We start from the raw sequence: 25,315 nt of genomic DNA, 5'->3' as shown, positions 1-25,315 counted from the left end.
TGGGTCATTGCCCGGAAGATCAGGGTTCAAGCCCCAGCACCGCCAAGCTGCCCCTGTTGGACCTTTGAGCAAGGCCCCTAACCCACCCTGCTCTAGGAGTGCTGTATTGTGGCTGACCCTGTGCTCTGACCCCAACCTCCAAGGATAGGATATGCAAAGAAAGGATTTCACTGTGCAGTAATGTATATGTGACAAATAAAGACAACTTAAAGACCCTGACCTCAACGTATCCCACTGAACACCATTGGGGTAAACTTGAACGCTGAAACTGTGTGCGAGGACTCATTAATGCTTTTGTGGCTGAATGAAATCACAAATTCCCACAACACCAATCTGAAATCTGGTGGAATTCCTTCACAGAAGAGAAGAGACTGTTACAGTGGACCAGCTTTGGAATGGGATGCACAAATGTATTTGATGGTCAGGGGTTCACATACTTTTGGAAATACAGTGTATTATTATTATCATTTAGATACAGTATATGTTGCCAATCTCCGACTCTACCACACCACAGAGGTGCTCTTGTATTCCCAATCCTGTGACTGGGAAAGACACTGAAGTCATTGTTTATGGAGCCACTTTGAGAAACCTTGTGCTTGGTGACATTATAATGCTAGAAGAAGACATTATTAAATGGGTAGATTGTGTCCATGTGGTCTGCACCAATACTATGTGGCACTGAAGCGATGCTCAGCTGGTATTAAGGGACACATTGTGTGCCATGAAAACATTCCCCACAGCATTACAGCACCTCCACCAGCCTGGACTGTTAGAACAAGGCAAGTTGGGACTCATAGATTCATACCAAATTCTGACAAGTTTTTAGACACAGCAGAAATTCTGCTTCATCAGACCAGGTGAGGTTGTTCCAATCTTCAGCCGCCCAATATAAGTGCCCACTTTAGTCACTTGTACTTGGCCTACAAGAGTTGACCCTGATGTGATCTTCTGCTGTTGTGTTTGCTTTTCTACTCAACATGGATGTAAAATGTGAGTCCCTGTAGCCTTCCTGGTAGCTCAAACTAGTCTGACATTTCCTTTCTGACCTTAAAGCCTTTCCACCTACAGAACTGTTTATAGATTTTTTATTTGCTTTTCACACCGTTCAGTGAGAGCGGTATAAGTGAAAATCCCCAGAGATCAGCGCTTACTCAAACTAGAATGTCTGGCTACACAATAACAATAAAATCAATAACTCAATCATAAGCTCTGGCATTTTAACTTCTCCTTACCTTAGAAGTGAAAACCTTTAAATACTGCAATGAGTAACTTGAGTTTTATTAAGGATTTTTTTTTATCATTAAAAAATTGCTTTTCATTGCCTTTTTATAGCAACTGATGTTCTATATAAAACTGTTTCAGAACACACTGTTCCTTCTGCAGCCCATGCAGTCATTACAACCAGCATTACATCCTCATAGTTGTACACTCAGTACCATGAAATTCCTTACATAATCAGTATGTAGCAGCTTGGCCTAAATAATCATATCTGTACAGATGGGAAGGGAAAATGGCTACATTTACCATAGGATTGTTATTGAAAGGAAATATAGTGTTCTTTTGGCCTTTACAGCATGGCTGAATTCCATCTTTTATGAAATGCCCAAGCTTTGCTGCACAATAAACAGTAGGCACTGATAAAACATTGCTGTGGAAAGATGGATCGGTTGAAACTTTACTTTATCTGACACATCACTGTACACCACTTATCCTACTGGGTCATGGGGAACCTGGAGCCCATTCCAGGAGTCTCAGGGCACAAGGCAGGGTTCACCATGGACAGGATACCAGTCTGTCATAGAGCAGAATCGCAAACACACACACACACACACACTACAGGAAATTTAGAGAGGACAATTAGCACACAACATGTGTTTGGACTGGGGGAGGAAACCGGAGTACCCAGAGGAAACCCCAGAGAGACAGGTAGAGCACAAAACTCTACACACACATGGTGGATGCAGGATTAAGCACTTTATTATATTTAAAATGTTTAAAAGGTTTAGCTTGGATCAGAATGCAGGTTCATCTGGGCTACGGCTCCAGGTAAGGTAATGCACTAGCCATGATCATGTACAATCACTTTTTCCCCAAATTGTTTATAGTCACAATGACAAGTATTATAAAAAATATGCCTTTTTACATACACATGACTTTAGAGATAACCAGTTAATCTGTTAACCAGGTAATCTGCTAATCTGTTAGCCAGAGATCTAACTTAGTTTACTAAATAGGATGTGATTTTTCTCATTTCACAAATGAAGAGGTCAGTCAGGAAACATATAAATTCGTTTTAAAGGCCCAGTAACAAACGCGTCCTTCTTTATTCTAAAGATGGACAGAGCATTGGGGGGAAAACAAGTAATTGAAACTGTATTATCATTGCTGTAGGTTATTTTCCGACTTCTTCAGTCTCCTCCCACCTGGCAGAAACATGGCAGTAGGTGGACTGCTTGTGCCCCTAGATGTGAATGACTGTGTGAATGTGGGTGCAAATGATGGCCTACAATGTCTGATTTTAATGCTAGTTCCAAATATAACAAGAGTTTGTTGTGTGTTCCTTTGCAGCTTTCTGTCTCAGAAAAATAATCTGGACCTGGTTAGAGAAATATTAATGGACTGATGATATAATGCTCTCAGATATTGAACAAAAGGTCAGGGTTCGAGCCCCAGCACTTCCAAGCAGCCACTTTTGGTTCCTTGAGCAAGGCCCTTAACCCTGTCTGTTCCAGCGGCACTGCATCATGACTGACCCTGTGCCCTGACCCCAACGTCTTAAGGTGGGATATGTTAAGAAAAGAATTTCACAGTGCTGTAATGTATTTGTGACCAGGATTCTCCTTGAATATTATTTTTTGGGACGTGATTGGTCTATTTGCTAGGATGTTGAGGCTAGACAACAAGAACAAGTTACATGTAAATAAACGTTGTCCTTCAGCGGCTCCATGGTTGGAGTCACCACAGAAGATCCACATACATTGATTTGGCACATGTTTTACACCAGATGCCCTTCCTGACACAACCCTTATATTTTATCCAGGCTTGGTATTGGCACTGCGAGTTAACCCCACAGTGGCTGGAATGATTCCCTGCCCAGGAATGGAACCCAGGCCACAGCAGTGAGAGTGCAGGATCCAGCCACTGGACCACCAGTGACGTAAAAATACACATCTTGTGTCTTTGTGTCTTTCTAAACAGATCTTTAAACGCTCTGTGAAACAGCTAGCTAACTAATTATGCAATTTACCTCAAAAGCAGATGCCTATATGAGCAGAGTTTTGCTCAAGCTACTGAATTTTTACTGACAGAAATTTCAACAATGACACATTTCTGTACCATGTACCATCTGTATACACTGAGAAATGGAGGTAAAGATGAAATGTAAAGCTGTGAACTACACCCAGTCTACAAATAATGTCTTGTGTTTTTGTACAACTGCAAAATGTTACATTCTGGCAGTAAAACATCTGTTCCACGTGTCGCTGATGCTTCATGATGCTCGTAAACAGCTGGGATCCATCTGTGAGTGAATGTGAACTGGGAACTGTATGTATATGTGTGTGTTAGGAGGTTCATTTGAGGATATGAACAGTATAGAGTTTGCTTTTAACTCGTTTTTCTTAATAATAATGGTTTATGCAGTAAAGCTGCTGCATGATGTTGTTAAAAGCACTATACAAAAAAAATGTAATATAAACACACTGCATGCAATGAATGAATGAATGAATGAATGAATGAATGAATGAATGAATGAATGAATAACCATTCAGCACTAAAGATTTTGCATTTTCTGAACCCACAAAAAGCCCAAAGGTCACCAATTTTCATTCAGCGTGTACTCTGTCCTTGGTAATTGCCAATGCAGAATGTTCTGCAGTTTGAAGCAGAGGTCACACCATGATGGAGGACAGTAAGCTTATCTGTTCAGAAAAACACAGTGCATGTTAAGTGTTTATGGAGGTCTCCAAGGTTTCTTTCTTTCTCCTCTAATAAGTACACTTCATTTGTGAATCCAGATACATTGAAGACACGGCTCTTTCTTCTTCTGCAAGCATGTGCTGATCCACAACAGGTGTTAGGATCTCAGACAGCGGTCACAGGTTGGCTCTGAATCTGACAAGCTGCTGTCCAGAAAGCTGATTTCATCTCAGCCTCGGCTTCTCTCCAAAGCTTCCTAGACGGATCACTCCAGGGAATTCAGCAACAGCTGCTTTTCTGTGCTCTGCCAAGACCACAGCTTTGTGTATATCTCAGAAACCTGAGAATGTATCTATTAAATACTACCTTATTAATCTAATCTGCCACAATAAACCTTACATTATTATGGTCTATGACCTTACTGGTCGACTGGGTAAACCTTAGAGTAGACCATGCTTCCACCAAACGCCTAGTAGACCATGCTTCCACCTCCTACATCCTTTCAATATTTTCCTCTTTGAACCCTGAACCTTCTCTGACCTACAAAGCTGTCAGTGTGATTATTAGACTGAAACCAAAGGGAGTTTGTAAAACATTATGTACGCCGATCAGGCATATCATTATGACCACCTGCCTAATATTGTGTTGGTCCCCCTTTTGCTGCCAAAGCGCCTTTCTATCAGAACCAGCAATTTGAGTAACAGTAGCTCGTCTGTTGGATCGGATCACACGGGCCAGCCTTCGCTCCCCACGTGCATCAATGAACCTTGGCCGCCCAATATATCCCATATATTGCTGCCTGCTATATCCCATCCACAAACAGGTGCCATGATGAGGAGATCATCAGTCTTATTCACTTCACCTCACACTGGTCATAATGTTATGCCTGATCGGTGTATAGTTTGCATAAACAAATTGAATTTCTCATCATTGCTTATAGTTAATGTAAAAAACACAAAGCACCACACACACACGCGCACACACACACACACACACAGCACAGCTGCAATCGCAACCGTTCCTCACTGATTCAATCCCAGTTAAAGATATTACAGATATGAGACCAGATTTGCACCAGTCATGAGAATGAGAAATGAAAGCCCTGAGCTTCAGAGACGTCCTGCTGAGAGTCACACCGGTGTTCGCTTGGCCAGAGAAATAATGTGTAATTAACCGTATTTAATAACGCTGCATTATAATAAACGTTTTGTTTCATTAAATGTTGCAAAGAGTCTGAATTGATCATACAAAGACTTGGTGTTCCGCTTGTCTGATCAGCGTTTATGTTTAACAAGCATTATTTAAGTCGCAACGCAACATTAACACTGTGCCTTAGTTTTTGCATTTTGTTGTCATTGTTGTTCTACTCATGCTGTGTTACCTTGCTAACTCGCTAAACTCACTACATTTACATAAATATCCCTTCACTTATTCAGTTATACCCGGTGTAGTGTTATCATTATTTACATCAACTTTTCATAGCTGTTCCTGTTCTTGGTGATGCAAGATTTCATATTTATTGTAGATGCACAATGTTTTTCCGGAAAGTTCATTCAGGTTCTTCTTCGGTTTCTCATCATCCCAATACTACTGCAATTCTTCCAAAACTGGCAACTACTACTCACTTCTCTCTCCTGATCCTACCGTGGCCAAGAAGAGCAAAATAACAAAACCGAAAACACAAGGACGAATCAGACAAAGTGGAAAAGTTAGGTATAGCTTGCGAATGGAAATCTTCCCTCTGACTGGACGAGACATCTGTCACTCAGGATATACAGAAAGTTGAAATACAGAAGTTCTACAGAGTTCTGCCTTCACTTTAAACCATTTTAATCAATAGTGAAAATTTAAATCTTTTAAAGAAAACAACAAACATATATATTTATATTTATAAGAAAATGGAGTTCATTCAGCACTACTGTGAGGAAGGAGGTTCATATGGTGTGATTTTGGATATAATGATAGCGTATCAAGGAGTAAAGATTATCTCTAAAAACACACCAGGAATGTTTGGAAGAGCAAACTATTCCAGATGAAAGGATGTAAGGAGCGCTATAAGAGCAGAGCTGTGTTCATACACACACCAATCCACTTTCTACTGCTGCAGCTACTGCTGGACTTCCTGTAGGTCCTGAGTGACCCATGTCTCGTCCAATCAGAGGGAAGAATTCCGTTCACAAAAACTATACCTACCTTTTCCAGTTTGTCTGAATTCTCCTTGTGTTTTCAGATTTGTTTGGTTTTTTTTTTGTTATTGTGTTTGTGGATTTGTTATTGTGTTTTTTTTTAAATTTGTTATTGTCTTTGGGATTTTTTTTTGTTTTTCTGGATTTGTTACTGTGTTTCCTGGTTCGTTATTGTGTGTGTTGTTGAATTTGTTATTGTGTTTTTGTATTTATTATTGTGTTTTGCACTTCTCAGCCACCGTATGAACCCGACTGCAGCCTGATTGTCTCCTCACACTCCTAACTTCACCTCCACACCTCCACTGCTGCGTTCCCTCTGCTGACGTTTGGTCGCTGCCCACCTCAGATCTCAGACGCTGATGATTACCTACACAACCTGCATGTGTGTGTTTGTGTGCGTTCACTAATCTGAAGGCTCACTCGGCTTCATCTCACTCATTTCACTCAGACTCTTGAGAACTAGAACAAATAAAATGCATTCTTTTTTTTATTATTAAAAAGATGCTGACAAAAATCTCTGAAGTCGCCTAATCCTCAAAACCACGCTGAGAACGACAAATCAAATCAACTCAAAAAGACTTTTTTTCTTACGTACTACATTCATCTATAATAACTTTATAACACAAACAGAAAAATATAGCAGTATATGCAGTGTATGAATAAAAACTGAGTGCAAAGAAGAAAATATTAAAATATTAAACAACAACAAAGGAGAGAAATTTGGGAGGAAAAAAAAGATATAGAAAGATAATTTGTACCTAGCATATGAACTGGTAGCATGATTATAAGCTCTTGCTGTGAACAGATTTTAAAAAATAAAATAAAATAAAATAAAATAAAATAAAATAAAATAAAATAAAATAAAATATTAAAATATAAAATATAATTTTAATAATTTTAAAATAAAATAAAAAACTTGACAGGCATTTCTGAAATATCCAGTTGGTATCCATGTGAGAGCCGTGATCATTTAAAGTAACATAAACACATGATTACTAATGTGAACCTTAAGATTTTAAATGATCAAACTGGTCTAACTGCAGATCCTAGAATTTACACTGTGACTTACATTTTAATGGAATACACTGATTTAATAACCATTGCGCCAGGCTAAGATTTTTCTGGAAATCTAAAGTTTAGAGAGCTCTACAAAACTACAGGCAGAACACCCATGTAAAGCATCAGTCTGCTGTGAAGTTTACTACATGAAGTTTACTACAATCTCTATTCTGGCGATATTCAGTGATAAACAGTCCTGAAAACAACAGGAATGGTTAAAGGTCCTAAAATGTATAATTGAGGTTTCTGAGTGAAGACAATAAAGCAGCAGAGGTCAAGGTTTTAGAGCGAAAAACTCACAAGGACGGGGCTTTTTTCATGGCCAGCTTCAAGGACACACGTAATTATGGTATCCATCATTTTTATTCCAGATATGCTGCAGAAATGACAATAAGGTAGGGAGACAAGCTTACAGAAACATTGGCTGTGTCTCAATCAGCTCTAGTTCAGCCGTCAGGGTGCTGGTCAGGGAGTCGGCCATTTTAAGGGCTCTCTCTCTCTCTCTCTCTCTCTTTATTTATCTCTCTAGACCGCAAGCTCCTTCTAACACACTGGACCATTCGCTCCCTTAAAAATCCCACAATACTCCCAGGGAGCATCCATGCTCACTATGTTCCCTTCAATATGTTCGTATTAATGTTTCAGAAAATTTATGCTTCAGAAAAAAATGGCGGATGAACTCTTGGCTGATTTCGACTACAGATCTTGTTATTTTTGTTGTAGCTTTCACATAAATTCTGACGTTAAAGATATTTACATTTATTCAACGGTTTGTTTTTAAGTGGTTTATTAGTTTAAAAGAATCCACTAGCTTGTCTACGAGCTTGCTTGAAGCACCATGACAGAAACCGGCGTAATTAAGCTAACAAATTTATACGAGCTAATTTATATAAAAGATAAATATTTTACTGGGGTTTAAACAGTGACTGATGAGGAAATGAGAACTTTGCCGGAAATCCATGAAAGTCACGAGTATCTTAATGTCCTATGGAGCTAGCGAGCTGATTGAGAAGCACCCATACTGATCTTCAGTGGCTTCACTGGCTAGAAAATCTTTATTATTTTTGCAGTTTAGACATTTAGGTGTACAGCGTAATGAGATCCTTTCAGCTTCGGACGCTTCGGCTTTAAGCGCAAAGGTCAACTACACTGTGCATCTCTAACGAGAGAGGCAGGGGAACATCACTAAAACGCATCAAATATTCATAGGCCCAGGTTTATCAAGGTTTATTTATATTTTAGACCTAAAAATGGCAAGATGAGAGCAAGCAATGTCAAGTCCATCATGTCCACCAACCTGCAGTGTCGAGATACAATTCAATTCATTTACATTTCTGCCAGAGCAACTTATCTCATTTTTATACAGCTGAGCAATTGAGGGTTACGGGTCTTGCTCAGGGGCTCAGGAGTGACAGCTTGGTGGACCTGGGAATCATTAGCCCAACAACTTAATCACTAAGCTACCACATCCCCAATAAGCTGAATACCAATTCAATCAACTGAATTCAAAGCAGCTAAATGCTAAGCTTAAATGCTAAGGTTCTGGGTTGTTGATTGGACGGTCACTGATTCAAGCCCCAGTGCTACCAATCTGCCACTATTGGACGCCTGAACTAGACTGCTAACTGTCTCTGTTCCAGGAGTGCTGTATAATGATCGACCCTGTGCTCTGACCCCAACTTTAAAAGCTGGGTAATGTGAAGAAAGAATTTCACTGTGCTGTAATGTTTATGTGACAAAAAATAAAGGCTCCCTTACAGTCACCATCTTACTGACCAATTTCATATCCTACCTGTTGTATCCAAGGTTCTTGATTCTCGTTGGTTAAGAATTTGCTTTGTTCTACCTTAAATAATTGTGATAACATTCTTTGGAATTTAAAATAAAACATTTGACTATTCACCCGTAGCTGTCTCTGCCTCCCGACACCAGTCCATTTCAGCTGTAGTTACATATTCAAACATCTCTGCCAAGTTTTCAGAATTAATTCCTCATTAGTACTATATTTAATGCTAAAATGAAATGCTTGTATAAGACCTTTAAGTGGAATGATTTCGATGATTCCTGTTTTCATCTGAGGTATCTTGCAAACAGGGAATATAACAGGATACTGGATGTGGTATGTGGAGAGCTCAGTAGTGGGTCTAAAATTAGGTGTAGTGTTTTTCTCAGGGAGAGCATGTGAGCACTAGGACGGTTTGGGTGTAAGCCAATCCGTCCAAATTAATGGTGTTGAAAAATGAATATTAATATTAAAAACGCAGTCAGTCTGTGTGTATGTGGGCTGCACGAGATTACATCGCTGTTGTTGACAGGAGAGTCAGTGGACAATGGACATGGTGTGGCACATGCATATCAGTGTGAAATTGGATGAGCAACACTGAATACCTTTGTGCAACACACACACACATACACAAACACACAGTGTGACATATCGAGCACAGCGAGCTCGTGAATGTGCAGCCCACATCACCATGGTAACCTGGGCAAGAACATGAACACCAACAGGTCTTTATACTCCATCCCCCAGATTAATATATACTTAAAGAAACATATTAAACACACACCTATACACACAAATCTTTAAAGTCAACAAATTCTGTCCTACACTAAAAAATAAAATGCTGCAATCCATTGTTTAAAGGTAAAAGGCAAATAAGAATGAGACGTGATTTATTCCGTGTTATGGTACTTTCATGCGCTAGTATGTATAAGTGTGAAGCAGAGAATGATGAGCTTGCATGTCAACATCACTGTTGCCCTGGTTACAGAGACTCGGTTGTGCGCTTCTTAAAAAATCTCTCCCATTCACCTGGGAATGTAAGCGCCTCTCGAGGTGGAGGTGTGAAATTGAGATGGGATATAGTCCTGTCCCAGGGGTGTGGGAAAAAATACAATTTTATGTTTAGTAGTGTTCTTTTTAGGGTTTTCCTGACTACCATCCATCCATCTGTAGCACTTATTCTACACACCTACACACAGCCACAGGGGAGGATGGAGTCTATCCCAGGGGACCCGAGGCACAAGGTACGGGACGGTCGGGAAGGGGTGCCATCACTGTTACACACTATGGCCAATTTAGAGGATGCCAATCATCATACAATACCTGTCTCTGGACTGCAGAGGAAAGTACCCAGAACAAAAAAAGCCAACGCAACTTCATTCACACTGAGAAGAGGTGGGAATCAAACCCCACAAACATGCTACCGACTAAGCCACAGTAATTAATAGTCATAAAATAATTAGCCGTAGCAACAGGCTCACTGTCAAGCTAACATTATATCTGGCTTTAAACCTTAGATCTGAGCAATCATGCAACTATGCTGATTATATAATATAAAAAGTTTGCATAAATTGCATTAACCAGAACGCCTCCACAGCTAGCAAGGCTCTTGATACTAATTTAGATGTCTCATTCATTTTTTTTTAAAAACGGAAGGGGGAGGGGTGTGTTTGGGGTGGGGTTTGGTGGTGTGGTGGCTGTTGGGGGCTGTCCCTTAGTTTTCCTCATTAAATTGGGCAACACAGGGATACAAGGAAGTGTAATGCTCACTATGGAAAAAAAAAACGTTCTATACCAAGAAGACTTCTTGGGTAACGTGATTGAAAGATAAGTTGCTCTGGGTAACTGAAATGTGATGGTATGTCATAGTTTGACAAGAGTAATAAGTGGATAACTGCCGAGGGGAGAGCGGTGATGTAGCCATCTGTTGATGCTTGTCTTCTCGCTTGGTCTTTGAAAGCAATCACCGCCTCCGTGATAAAAAGCAGCCTACGGTAATACTATTCAGTGTTTTAACAACTTGTGAAACAGTTGGTGTAGCTATGAAAGAAGACCACAGATGTCAACTCTGCTAATGAGATGTGGGCTATATTGAGGCAGGCATTTGATGATTAGGTATAGATCTACTTGCGAAGTAATGCTATCTTCCCTAACGCAGTACAACAAACACTAGGGATTTTTATGATCTATATCGGAATTACAACGTGATTACAAAGCATTGAACCTTAATGAACCTAAAGAAACAGCCTACCATATCACTACTCATCACAATCCTCTGTAATGCTAATGCTACATGAAGTCCAACATAAATCCTGGGAGCAGAACTTCAGGAAGTAAAAGAAAATGTCGTTGAAGTTCACCTGTTTCCTTCAGATCCCCAATCTTGATGGACATACCTTTAAATTCCAAGAGCCTTTTAGCTGAAAATTCTTAGCTCTGAGCTCATTCTTATTTAAGTGACGTTAAATAAAATCTTCTGTTAAGTGAACAAATGTTAAACCATAAGTACAATTGTGTGGGCATCATTTTTGCAGCTAATGTAGCATGTAGCACATTGTTAGAATTAGTACAATACCAGACAAACTTCCAGCTGTAATGACTTCGGCAGTAATATCCGAAGCAGAGAATGTCACATTATGGCAGAATGAAGTAGATCTGGTTGGTTGCAGGGAAAACAACAAGATAATTGAGCATTAAACTAACATCCGTCTTAGTGACTTTGGGTGTGACTCAGTCGATATAAATGGCACATTTTCTAGACCTTATCAGCTGTGCTTTAACGTCTTCATCCAGTGTTCGAGATGTGAGAGACGATTACTAACAATCAGTGCTGAAGGTTTTTATCCATTTGTTCAATAATTAAAACTTGTGAGAACTGATAATAGGGCTGATAGAATAGCTCTAATCTGACAGGGCCACAATGACAGACCTTGTACACCCAATTACACACCATTTTCTAATGAATACGAACAAACAACAATAACACTAATAATTAATAATCATCATTATTTATATGAAACTCTTCACCGACTACAAAATCTGAAGTTTTTTTTAGAAGGTCAAAACAAGATGTTTCAGATAACAGTTATTTAGGTCCAGAGTGTTCCTAAAGTTTCTGGCACACTATTCCAGAGTTTTGGCTGATAAATGTGTAGAATTAAAAACTCAACATTTCATAGTCTTCCATTATGCGTAGGTTGAGCTGACACATATAGTTGTGTGTTAACAGCTCAGAAGATCAATACTGTACATTTAGGATCTGAAATATCTCAATTTTATTCAACTGGTAATAGCCTGTCAAATAAAATCGACACCAGACAAGGTCTGTCTGTCTAAACCGTTTAGAAAAATTAAAATATCACAGAGAGTAGTGCGAAATGCTGAACTCAAGTACAAAAGTACAAAAGTGAAAAATATCCACAATCTGATGCAAACCGGTACGGTCATTTACTACTTTAACCAGCGCTGATTATATGTTATGATACTAGCTAAATGAAAGGCCTCCCCAATCACTGTGAAGGACACAGGTAGTTATCCTACAGTAGGCATTCTTAAACATTTGCAGCCATGGATTTTTTTTTTTTTAAATTACAGGAGAGATTTATTTAATGCACAATCCAATCCAACACAATCCAATTATTTAAATATTAGGCTCTTTATTTAAATGTGTGCAAGCATATTTTAAATATTTGGACCAGTAGAGTCTTCTCATTCCTAAACGTCCCCTCACAGGACTGATTTTTATTACAATTATTATTAGATTTATTATTAGATTAGGTTGACATTATTTACAGCCCTACTTGTTTATAAAGTTTTAAGTAAACCAATTCAAATGAAGTGGTCAGTTAAACAGATTAGTGACTATAAGAACTTGGTAATTAAGGGTGGGTTGTAATTTGCAGCACTGTAACAAACTTTAAAAAATTCACAGAATTCCCCCTTGGCTAAGCTTCATCAACCCATGAGAAACAGTAGGTCAGCATAAAGGTGCAGAGCTCATTGTATCCAATAGGACCGCACTCATCGAGACGGTCTTAGATAATGGCACCTCCTGGGTTATCATCGTATCTTCAACGCATGGAGTAGTCCATAATGGATTGCTGGCAGCCTACTGTTAAATATTAGCCCTTAAGGTTTTAAATTTCTTATAGAATATCATTGCAACTGGGGAAATTTGAGAATCATAAATAGCCTGGTCATTAACGTTACATTCTATCAGGTTTGAAAAGTAAGCCGTTCTGGCTGAGAGTCTGATGGTAATTATTGTGAGATTGCTTCGGTGCCGAAGCTTATTTTGCTGCCACATTTTTGCTGTCACACCGTAGGTAAGCTTGCTTAAGGACGTGTAATTGTTCACAAGGGACGGATCTACTAATTATTGCATTTCTCACACACTACACTGTGCACTCTAGATTGTGGATTTGGGCCTCTCAAGCTGGACTCTCCCTTATGGTACGATTCACACTTTGATACAGTAGATATCTATGAGTGTCTATGAGTGGTGTTTGTTACATCGGCAGGTTGTAGTGGCTGAATCTGTATATATTTTAAACAGATTTTCTTGGAACAAATCAGAATTACATTGTTCTGAATTAAATGCCTTTTAATTTAATTAAAAATGTACCTTTTTTGTCAGCAGTTAAAATGAATGAAAGAAGAATTCAGAAAGGTCTGCGTGTATGAACTCTGTTTTGACTGATTAGAAATGCCAGTGTGTAGAATGTGTAATGAATGAGATGAGAATAGCTGTTGAGACACACAAGCAAGAAGACATATCTTTCCACCATGTAATAGTAAGAAAATGGACAAAGAGGTTTATGTGGTAGAAGAAATACAGTGCATCTCTCATACTAGAGGAAATCAACATACAACCAACCACCACCACCCCACCCCCAAACACACAGACACCCAGCATTCAATACCACTGGTATTAGCTGAAGAGATAGATGTAACACACTGGTAATCCCACTGCTCTGTTTTGTAAGCAAGTCATTACCAAGACTATTAATAGCACACTGCAGATCTCTCTCTCTCTCTCTCTCTCTCTCTCTCTCTCTCTTTCTCATTCACTCACTCGCTCCCTCTGGCTTCAGTCCTTCTCAATCCCGTTAAGCCTTTGCTTCAAGAAGTTTGATTGGCACTGTCTTTTCGCTGTGTTCCTTCCATTATTCCGTACAAAAACTCTCATTCACAAACATTATCAGTGGAACGCTCTGAAGAATTTAAGGTGTCATAACCATAAAACTCAATGTCACGGTATTTAGAGTATCAGCCATACTGCAGTATGCCAGTGAGTGCTTAATAGCAGCCATTATTTTACAGGAGTCTTTATAAATAAGGCAACACTGTTTAAAACAGATCCAGAGCATAATTTAAAGGTGTTCATTTCTGTCATCATTACCATCATGACCATTAGCGATATTGTGTCACAGCTAGTATCTGACCCCTGCTTGACCAATTAACACAAAGTGCTGGTGCTGTGAATGTGCTCAAAATAGACAGAGCCGGATTAATATAGAAGATTTGGAATCAGCACTGATATTTGAATGTAGTTAGACCACTAGTAAATTACTAATAATAAATATGTCCAATAATTTGATCACGCTGGAATGAATAGCACTTTACAAAATATTTTTATCAAAAACAATAAACTTATTCACTGTTTTCATATTTCAGCAATCTGAGACTACAATACAGCACCACTGATAATGCTCCAAATCCATTCCTTTGCTAAAAAAAGATACATACACTATATTGCCAAAAGTATTCGCTCACCTGCCTTGACTCGCATATGAACTTAAGTGACATCCCATTCCTAATCCATAGGGTTCAATATGACGTCGGTCCACCCTTTGCAGCTATAACAGCTTCAACTCTTCTGGGAAGGCTGTCCACAAGGTTTAGGAGTGTATTTATGGGAATTTTTGACCATTCTTCCAGAAGCGCATTTGTGAGGTCACACACTGATGTTGGACGAGAAGGCCTGGCTCTCAGTCTCCGCTCTATTTCATCCCAAAGGTGTTCTATCGGGTTGAGGTCAGGACTCTGTGCAGGCCAGTCAAGTTCATCCACACCAGACTCTGTCATCCATGTCTTTATGGACCTTGCTTTGTGCACTGGTGCACAGTCATGTTGGAAGAGGAAGGGGCCAGCTCCAAACTGTTCCCACAAAGTTGGGAGCATGGAATTGTCCAAAATGTCTTGGTATGCTGAAGCATTCAGAGTTCCTTTCACTGGAACTAAGGGGCCAAGCCCAGCTCCTGAAAAACAACCCCACACCATAATCCCCCCTCCACCAAACTTTACACTTGGCACAATGCAGTCAGACAAGTACCGTTCCCCTGGCAACCGCCAAACCCAGACTCGTCCATCAGATTGCCAGATGGAGAAGCGCGATTCGTCACTCCAGAGAACGCGTCTCCACTGCTCTAGAGTCCAGTGGCGGCGTGCTTTACACCACTGCATCCGACGCTTTGCATTGCACTTGGTGATGTATGGCTTGGATGCAGCTGCTCAGCCATGGAAACCCATTCCATGAAGCTCTCTGCGCACTGTTCTTGAGCTAATCTGAAGGCCACATGAAGTTTGGAGGTCTGTAGTGATTGACTCTGCAGAAAGTTGGCGACCTCTTCGCACTATGCGCCTCAGCATCCGCTGACCCCGCTCCGTCAGTTTACGTGGCCTACCACTTCGTGGCTGAGTTGCTGTCATTCCCAAACACTTCCACGTTCTTATAATACAGCTGACAGTTGACTGTGGAATATTTAGGAGCGAGGAAATTTCACGACTGGATTTGTTGCACAGGTGGCATCCTATCACAGTTCCACGCTGGAATTCACTGAGCTCCTGAGAGCGACCCATTCTTTCACAAATGTTTGTAAAAACAGTCTGCATGCCTAGGTGCTTGATTTTATACACCTGTGGCCATAGAAGTGATTGGAACACCTGATTCTGATTATTTGGATGGGTGAGCGAATACTTTTGGCAATACAGTGTATAATAAATATGGCTAAAGTGTGACAAAGCTAAACAGTAGAGCAGCATTTTAGCTATTGCTGCTGTTGTCATAACCAATTTTATCTTATATATATTAATTACCAAGGTAAAGAGATAGAGTGGCTTTAAAAAGTCATTCCAGATAAAATTGCAGGGCTTTGTGATGTGGATCTTTTTCCAAAAAAATGTGACCAACAAACAGAAACGGTTCAGAAAAAGAAAACACAATAACCAGGTTGTATAAGTGTGAGCACCGTTTTAGTACCGGGCCATGCAAGCGTGCTCAGAATAAACCAATCACATTCAATCTCATGCTCAAAAGTAATTATCATTTTCCTCTAACCAATGAAGTGATTCTGATGAACCTGAAATAAAGATTAGCCATTTCTTGGTTTCATCTGACTGCTGAAGCCATAAATCCTCAATGAGCTTAAAAACTAAGGACAGGATCTCATTGTCAGAGTATTGATTAGAACACAGGAATAAAACATGATTTCCAAAACATTAGATGTCCCTGTGAAGGCCGTTGTCAAGAATCGGAGAAAACGGACACCACAGTAACATTACCAGAAACAGGACGTCCCTCAAATATTGAACAAGGACAAGAAGAAATTTTATCAGCCAAGAGACCTACTGCAACATTAAAGGAGCTGCAAGAACATCTGGCCAGTACTGTTCACTCTCTGCATGTGACTAGAATCTAGTATTCTTCACACATCTGGGCTATGGGGTAGTGACAGAAGATTAGACAGACTAGACAGAAACCAAAATTTTAAAATAAGTGAAATACTGAAGAACAAAAAAAAGCAAAAAACATCCAGTCCTGTGAAAATCATCCCAAACTAGTATATGTTCTAAGATATATGGGTTACAAAACAAGACAGAAGCATGGTGGTGGCAGCATCATGCTGTGAAGTTGCTTCTCTTCAGCTGGAAATCTGGCTCTAGTAAAGATAGAAACTACAAATACCTCAAATCAATCTATGACCCAGTCAGAGACAGGTCTAAAGTCTATCCAAAATGTGTGGAAGGTGACTTGAAGGCTGCAGTACAACCGATCGATCTGGAGCATTTCTGCAAGGAAGAGTCTGGTAATGAATTCATGATGTGCTAAGATGGTAGACTCTTACCTTCAGAAGACTGAGTGCTACAGCAAAAAGTCCTTTAATAAGCTACGAGTTAAGGGTTTGTGCACAAAAGCAGGTGTTTTGCTTTTTTTGCTAAACATTTTGCTATAATGTTCTATTTGTTTTTCAGTTGGAATATTTGACCACTTGTTACACAGATACAGGACATACCTGAACTACACTTCATCTTGAAGAAGTCAACAATCCTGCTAGTGGCTAATAAATTCAAATGTTTCTGCAGTTTTTTTCCATTTATGGTATTAGCATGAGCTGTCTATGTTAAAATGCATTAAAATAAGATATAATGGCGAACTAAATAAAACCGGTTAAGGTGTCAGTGTCATAGTTTTCATATATCAGGATATTAAGGCAAGGACTTGCTATAAGTAGCATATAAAAACAGAGGTTCTGCTAGTTCAAATTATATTAAAGAGCAGAAATCTCCTTTAACATTTCTTGTCCTCTACCACATGCTGTCAATGCCTTGTAGCCTTTAAATCATTCCTTTCTGCACCATTAAACTAAACACTTCAATTGCACCATTAAGGTCAGGGCATTTAATTGGAGAAATCACTGCAGGCTGAGGGTGATGTCGTGTGGACGGGTTCTTTAACACTAACACTAACTCTGCTGCTTCCCCTTCCTCACAACTTCTCTGCTCTATAAACAAATTAAATTAAGGGTTTGGCTGGAAGCAAAGCAGATAACTTCACCAGATGCACCTTTAACAGTAATGTAACTAGCCAGCTTGCGCAACGTTCTCTGTCCTGAATTTAAATAAACTTGTTTTCTTCTTAACCACAAAACTCCATCATATCAAAGACTATACATGTTTCTTTGTTAAGGGGCATCCTTAATCTTATTTGGATTATGTTACTGATGAATATCTGTCCTAGAAATCCCCAGTTTCTATTTATTTGTAGAATTAGTTTCTATAGAAACAATAACACAATAGGTGAAGCTCATTACCAATAACTAATGATTTGCCCTGGGGCTGGAACCACTGCCCGAGCTGCTAACCGTAGAAAATGCATCAACACGTTCTGACCGATCAGATTGAAGAATTCAGTAGTGCTGTTGTAGAAATGGTTTAATGTGTACAGCCAATCAGAAACAAGTATTTGTTGCAGTATATACTGAAACAAACAGAAATGTTTGAGTGTGAGTATGGGTCATGTGACTGTGCTTAAAATGAACTAATCACATTCAATTTCATGCTCAAAAGTAATTATCATAAACCAATGAAGTGATTCTGATTAAACCCAAATAAAGATCAGGATTTTCTTGGGTTCATCTGACTGCTGAAGCCATAGTCCTCAAAGAGATTAAAAACTAAGGACAGGATCTCATTGTCAAAAAATATCAGAAAAGAAAAACAAAAGAATTTCCAAAACATTCGATGTCCCATGGAACACTGTGAAGGCCATCGAGAAAACAGACACCACAGTAACATTACCAGAAGCAGGACGTCTCTCAAATATTGAACAAGGACAAGAAGAAATCTTATCAGGGGAACTGCCAAGAGACCTACTGCAACATTAAAGGAACTGCAAGAACATCTGGCCAGTACTGTTACTGACCAGAATCTAGTATTCTTCTCACATCTGGGCTATGCTGTAGGGTAGTGACAGAAGATTAGACAGACTAGACAGAAACCATTTCTGAAAAGAAAAAAAGAGCATCCAGTCCTCTTCAAATCATCTCAAACCGTGTGGAGAAATGTGTTATGTGTTATCTATAAGATGTATGGGCCACAAAACAAGACGTGCTTCTCTTCAGCTGCAACTCAGACTCTAGTTAAGATAGAAATTACAAATAACTATCGGCAAATAACCATTTCCACCCTTATTCAGAGGTACTTACATTTTTATCTCATTTTTAATACACTTGAGGGTTAAGGGCCTTGCTCAGGGGCCCAGTTTGGTGGACCTGGGATTCAAACTCACAACCTTCTCTTTTCATCAGTACTCCAACACGTTAACCACTAAGCTAGTGCATATCATTTGGTATGCATCCTAAAATATGCCTCAATAAACCTATGGAGATGGCTTTATATTAATATTACATCAATTCATTATATATTTAAATTCTATTCGGTTCTATTTAAGCTAGATATCTATATGGCATTTAATGTAATCTACTATAAAACTATAAATGCTTTAAATCGTTGACACACTGAGATGCATCGTATCGGATTGTAGCTCAAATCATCAGTGAGACAACAGTGAGGTACAGAGGAAAAGATTCAACTATATATATATGTAGTATTACAGTCAGCACTTCAATCCCTGCTCATAAACAGAACATTGTTCTAACCTTTTGTGCTTTGCGGAAGCGAGGCTGAGCAGAGGTGCTGCACAGTCATGCCGACTTATAAGTTATTTCTCACAGGACAGAAGGTCAGCGTGGTAACAAAATGCGATAAAATTAAACCTTGCGCCAAGTCTCTTACACGGATATCCATGTCTGCCATCAAATAAACAGGACTACATGACTTCTTTTCAGTATAACTATGTGACTAACCAGATTTAACGATGCACAATTGCTCCGGCGAGTTATGAAGAGCACACAGATGGCAGAACATCTCTCTCTACAGTTCCCTAGAGAACTTTATGGATTTATCATCAGTGAAGTTATATAATCATGTTATATAATCATATGCTGCTTTTTTTCCTGCTGTGGGTGATCTCTTTATATGTGATATACAGGTAATTGGAGTGGTTGGCTTTTGGTCAGAAGCCTTACAGAGGTCTTAGAGAAGGCTAGTTCTATTAATAATGATGTTTCATCTGTATATGTGATTCCTACAGTCAGGAATTCGACCAGTAGCAGCTTACAATTTATACATATAACATCAAATGACATCAATCGAGTACAGCCTGTACCTTACGGCCGATTAGGGCATTACGTTATTGTGTCCAGTTCAAACGTACAAAGGAAGAAGGAACATTTTTAAAATCTTCCTGTACCAGTGATCCCCTGTTGGTGGTTTATATTTTTCATTCAAACACGAATGATATATTTTCAAACTATAATTTCATTCTGTAGAATTTGATCTGTAGCATCGATAGTCTGCTATCCTCTGTCATCATTCTCAAAATAAAAAATACACAAAATGGATCTTTCACAATAGTTTAATTCAATACACTGTCCAGCTTATTGGACCTTTGTGGTCAAAAATGGAGCTGCAATAAGTGTTAATAGTCGTCCGTTAGGGCAAGATGGACGCTGCCCCATGCTCAGAGGAGGAGCAGTTGACAGGTAATATTAATAATAATAATAATAATAATAATAATAATAATAATAATAATAATAATAATAATAATAATAACAGTATACTTTGCTAGTACAAGTTAAATTGTTTTTGTTTGTTTTTCTAGAATATTGTTTTATAGCCAACAATTTGAATTAAACCCCCCCCAAAAAATCTACAAACGCAGTATAAGTGTAGGCAGTGCATCTATGATATTTTTTTATCATGATTAGAAGAGGGAAAGCTGTATTATTGAGCAGATAATTCCTGCACATTAGAAATGTGTACTATGATGATGACCTTGTTTCCATACAAAGCTAGTTTCAAGGGTTTTTGTAGGGAGATGTAGATGAGCTTGAAGTGTTTCTAGACACTGGTTAATGATATGAGCTCTCGTGATGTATAAACACTTTTGAACAAAACTATTCAGGAGCTCCTATACTATACACTGGATGATCTATGGGCACTCAACTGTCTATCAGGGGAAAAAAACATATTATGTCTCAAATATCTATTAGGTCCTTATTACAGGTGATGAATTTTACACACACTATTGATATGTAGAATATTATATTATAATTTCATCCTGCAACAAATGAAAATAAAGGAAATTAAAATATACTTTACATTCCAGGCATTTGTCAGACATCAATATAAAGAGCTTATATTTTATGCAACTGAGGGTTAGGGGCAGCTTGGCGGAGGTGGGATTTGATGTCACAACCTGATCAGTAATCCAGCACCTGGACCACTAAGTGACCACACCCCCTTGCTGAGACAACATCTCAAGACCAGACACAAGTTTTGTTTGCACTCTAAAAAACCCTAAATGTTAGCTGTTGTCCAGTCCTAAGGTGGACTCATAACTGGTTCATACTTTATAAAGCACATAAATATGTCCTAGCTTTTAGGGGAAAAAATAACTTTGAACAGCTTCCAACAGGCAGGAGGAGGTGGAGGAGGTGGAGGAACTGACGGAGCTGAGCCATGGTTAAGCTGCTGGTGCACGTCTTCGTTAAATAATACATGACAGCATTCACTTTGTTGAACCATAAGACTTGCTATTCATTATCCCTTGGTGCATTACTGTTCTGAATATTTGGTCAGCAATATTACTTTGAACCTTAAATAGATTTTAATGATCTAATTAGTGCTTTTATTGTCTGCGTTTCATACTTTCACAGTGTTATAGCTGTTAGTTATAGTTGGATTTCATGTTCAAAATCATTATATATTTACGTTTTAAGAACATCATAATAGCGCAATTACTTTAAATGTTTTGCGTAGCAACCGTGTTGCAGTGACATAGTCATCATATTGACGCATCCATATTTATCAGCCTTGAAATAAGCAAATTAGTATGTACTTTATACTGTGTGTAATCACATTTTATTGGCTACAAGCTGATGGAAAGCACGATTAACCAAACAGAGTGGTGCATGTTTCCTGTTTGTGTTTGAAAGGTAGCTACACTGTGAGCAGTAAATGTGATAAAACAGGAGAGATTCACCAAATTTAACCGTAGATCAGCTTTTCTAAGATAAAAGCAGATGCCAAAAATGGAATCCATGTCCGTGTTCAGCGCTGAACGTCTTTGTCACGTCCCACTCCACAGTGGTGGTTAATATGACGCACATTTGAAAGTAGACACTCAGGAGAAGTATTTCTATTTTTACCTATTCTACTAGAACCAATATATTCGTAGAAATGTTCAAAAAACAAAACTGGTTCATTTTTTTTCCACTCTAAGTGTTGGTTTCTGCCCTCTAAGATGCTTGTTCATAAGCAGCTACAATTTTACCTAAGGTAAGGTTATCCAACAGAGGGAAAAACACACGTCTAAAACACACTGAAAGCCCTGACTCATTTTACAGCAGACTTCCGGCTATAATATAATTCATTTCTTTATACTGATTGAAAATGTCCCATAAATTAGACTGCTGGCAGAATAAATGGCATTGTACTGTATTACCATGATTAGATTAAGCCTTATATTACGAAAGCAACATATTTTTGCCGTCACTGATCCAACTGCTGTGTGAATGAAACTCAGAATATATAAACACATGGATTTAGTCTATTTTCCTCATCCACTTCAAACTACTTCCTTGCTATGTCACTGCTAAGTGGTTACAGTTCTGCTCTATTGACCAGGCGGCTATTAGTTAATCCCTTGACGGCCACCGACGATCCCTTGAGCGAAACCCTTAACCCTGGGCATCTCAGATGCCTTCTCCGCTTGTAATCTATCTCTGTAAGTCACCTCAGATAAAAGCATTTGCCGATTGAACATATGGAAATAATGCAACAGGCACATTCATCAAAGTCAGCGCCCATCCTAATACGCACAAAGACAAGGATACAGCCTGATCAATTGTATCACCGAGAGTACACACTATAAATAAACTGGTACATTTTGTTTACCCTCACCTGTAGAGCCGCACTTCTGACGGTACACTGAGGGTATTAATAGTACAGATACATTCCAGCTACATACACATACAGTGCCATGCATCATCTCTCAGCCCACACACAGCGAAGCACAGAGGCTAAAGCATCCTTCCACTCCGCCCCCCAACACCAAACACTCTAACAGTAAAAACACATCACTCACCCACTCTCAATCCTGATTCATCCAGAGCCGATTGAACAAAAGACCATATTAGGTTGAGCCGAGCACAATGCTGCCACACACTCAGCCTCCCACAGGTCCTTTACTTTGCATCGTTAAGTTCCTGCCTATCACTTAATCCTTAACGAAGCTTGGTAATTCAGACGGCGAGATTTTAAAACTTGAAACGTTGTATGAGACCGTCTGATAAAATGTTCTAATATAAAGACCTGAGATTGAAAGTAATGACTCCCTTCTGCTTGCATCATCAATTACCATGATCCAGGCTCATGCAGAAAACAAAACATTTTTAAGCATGAGCTAAACATAATAAAGATGTTTTCGTTTATTGCCGCCGTATTTGTAACTGTCCCGCAAGTTTCATATAATCATGTAATCATATGCCGTTCTTCTATCGATGGATTTTAAACGGCATTAAAGCGCATGTTCTGATACTTTTATTAAATCTTAATAAACATAACATAAACCAGTTTACCATTTTGGCATCAGCAGACTTTGGTCATGATAACACTAAATCAGATTTGCTAAGCTAAAAAATCAACAATCTGGACTCTAAAGAATTCTATAATGTGCAAATTTGATCAGTGACAACAAATATTATACAGCCACGTCAAGCCCAGTTTCATTTCCGATGCCAGACGAGGTTCTAGAGCGCATTACACAATTTACCTAAAATACTATTCTATAGAACTGTCCATACATGTCTCAGACTATAGCACATAATGCCCACACTCACAACAGCGACATTCTGTACTCTCTGATCTAAAGCAGCATAACATAGCAGAAACATAACAAATACTTCAGGTTTTTTAAAGAATGTAGCAGAATATGAGAGAGGGTGGGGTTCGGTGGCTTACCATGCTCATACCAGATCCTGCATTCTCCGTCCAGAGACACACATAGCCCCTGCAGCCGTCTCAGCGATGGCCAGCTCATCCACAACGCCTCTCCGTGTGCCCACACACACACAAACTCTTTCTCACACACACACACACACACTCGCACTGCAGGCCTGTGCAGGCGATCAGAGTTCCAACAACCTACGGTTGGGTATCGAAGCCCGTTCAGTCAAAACAACCCAAAAAACAGAGGAGAAAAGCGGCAGAGAAGGAGGAGCGGCAGAGGCGTCAGTGCAGAGGAAGAAACATCTCCCTCCTCGAATGTGAAGCGTACGTTTATAAAGCCCGACGCCAACCAGACAGGTGGAAGAAGAGCAACATCAGAACTTCAACTCTTACTCCATAACTCTTGTTCTTCCCTTTGGTTAGACAGGGGCTCCCTGAGATGGCTTGAGCGTTTGTCCACTGTCCTCACGTACTAGCATGGGGTTTCAGGAGTATGAAAGAGGAGAAAGAGGATACTGTAGAGTGGAACCGTGCAGCAGAAGGAGCGGCAGTGAGGGAGGAGAAGCAGAGAGAGAATGAGAGAGAGAGAGAGAGAGAGAGAGCTCATGTCTTTGCTGCTATAGTCCATGAATGGCGCAGTGCTGCTGTTGTCATGGCGACCAGCAGGGAGGGGGCGAGAAAGATCGGAGAGAGAGAGAGAGAGACAGAGACAGAGAGAGAGAGAAAGAAAGATCATGGACTGGAAGAGTGAAACAGAAAGACATTTTTGCAGTGACATGGTAGAGCAGGAATAGATGGTGAACAGGAGCAGGTTTAATACAGCAACCTCCTACTGTGATGAGCTCAGCTGATCATAATATCGCTCTACTCATCACAAGAGCTTTGTTTTATCCTCAGAACCCGCAAAGCGGAGACTATATTTCATAACACTACCTCTGTAACAGTCTGCGTGCTATAGCTATTTAAATCGTTGAGTCACTTGATGCTTATTGTATAACATTGAAAAAGATTTGAACACATTCTCTTTATCGCTTTGAAAACTCCTTACAGAGATTGGAATACATCTGAATTGCATTTTTACACTTTTTTTTTACTTCGTTCACAAGCTAACACGCGGTACGAACACCTGATACAGACTGATTTAACACTCTACATGACTGTCGAAACTTCTGAGAAATGTCATTTGACAAATCTGTATCCGTTTTGTTGTGTTCTCACAGCTCCAGGGTTTCACGTTAGAGCTCGGGTTACTGCATGTTCTGCTCATCTGGGGTTCTTCTCGGTTCTCTGGTTTCCTCCCACCTCACCTAAACAGGGCAACTGATGATTCTAAAATGCCCCAGTGCATGAATTACTGTGTGAAGGTGTGGCTCTGTGATGTAAAACCATCAATATATTCATTAGTTAGATCTACAGTATATTATGCATTACATAAAATTACATATAGATCTTCATTTCTCTAAGTTAATGCACAGATAATGCAGGACACAATCCAAGCACAGGGGTAAGTGTTAAA

At 39.4% G+C, this 25,315-nt stretch overlaps 1 protein-coding gene across 10 annotated transcripts in view; it reads right to left on the bottom strand.

Moving 5' to 3' along the window:
* tanc2b (tetratricopeptide repeat, ankyrin repeat and coiled-coil containing 2b) overlaps positions 1-25,315 on the bottom strand; it is a 170,680-nt gene that overhangs the window by 58,479 nt on the left and 86,886 nt on the right. The window contains exon 1 of one of the 10 annotated variants that reach the window (XM_058405737.1): positions 23,812-24,363. The exons of 8 other annotated variants lie outside the window; for them this stretch is intronic. In XM_058405737.1, coding sequence (XP_058261720.1) covers positions 23,812-23,890 — 79 coding nt within the window. In that variant the 5' untranslated portion in view covers positions 23,891-24,363. Of the gene's footprint in view, positions 1-23,811; positions 24,364-25,315 lie in introns of those variants that run through there. One more of the 10 variants, XM_058405738.1, reaches the window with a different exon arrangement.

This window comes from Hemibagrus wyckioides, linkage group LG13 (genome assembly GCF_019097595.1).
Source record: "Hemibagrus wyckioides isolate EC202008001 linkage group LG13, SWU_Hwy_1.0, whole genome shotgun sequence".
Lineage (NCBI taxonomy): Eukaryota > Metazoa > Chordata > Actinopteri > Siluriformes > Bagridae > Hemibagrus > Hemibagrus wyckioides.
The sequence above is the reverse complement of the archived record's forward strand: the minus strand, read 5'-3'. Positions and strand labels throughout refer to the sequence as shown.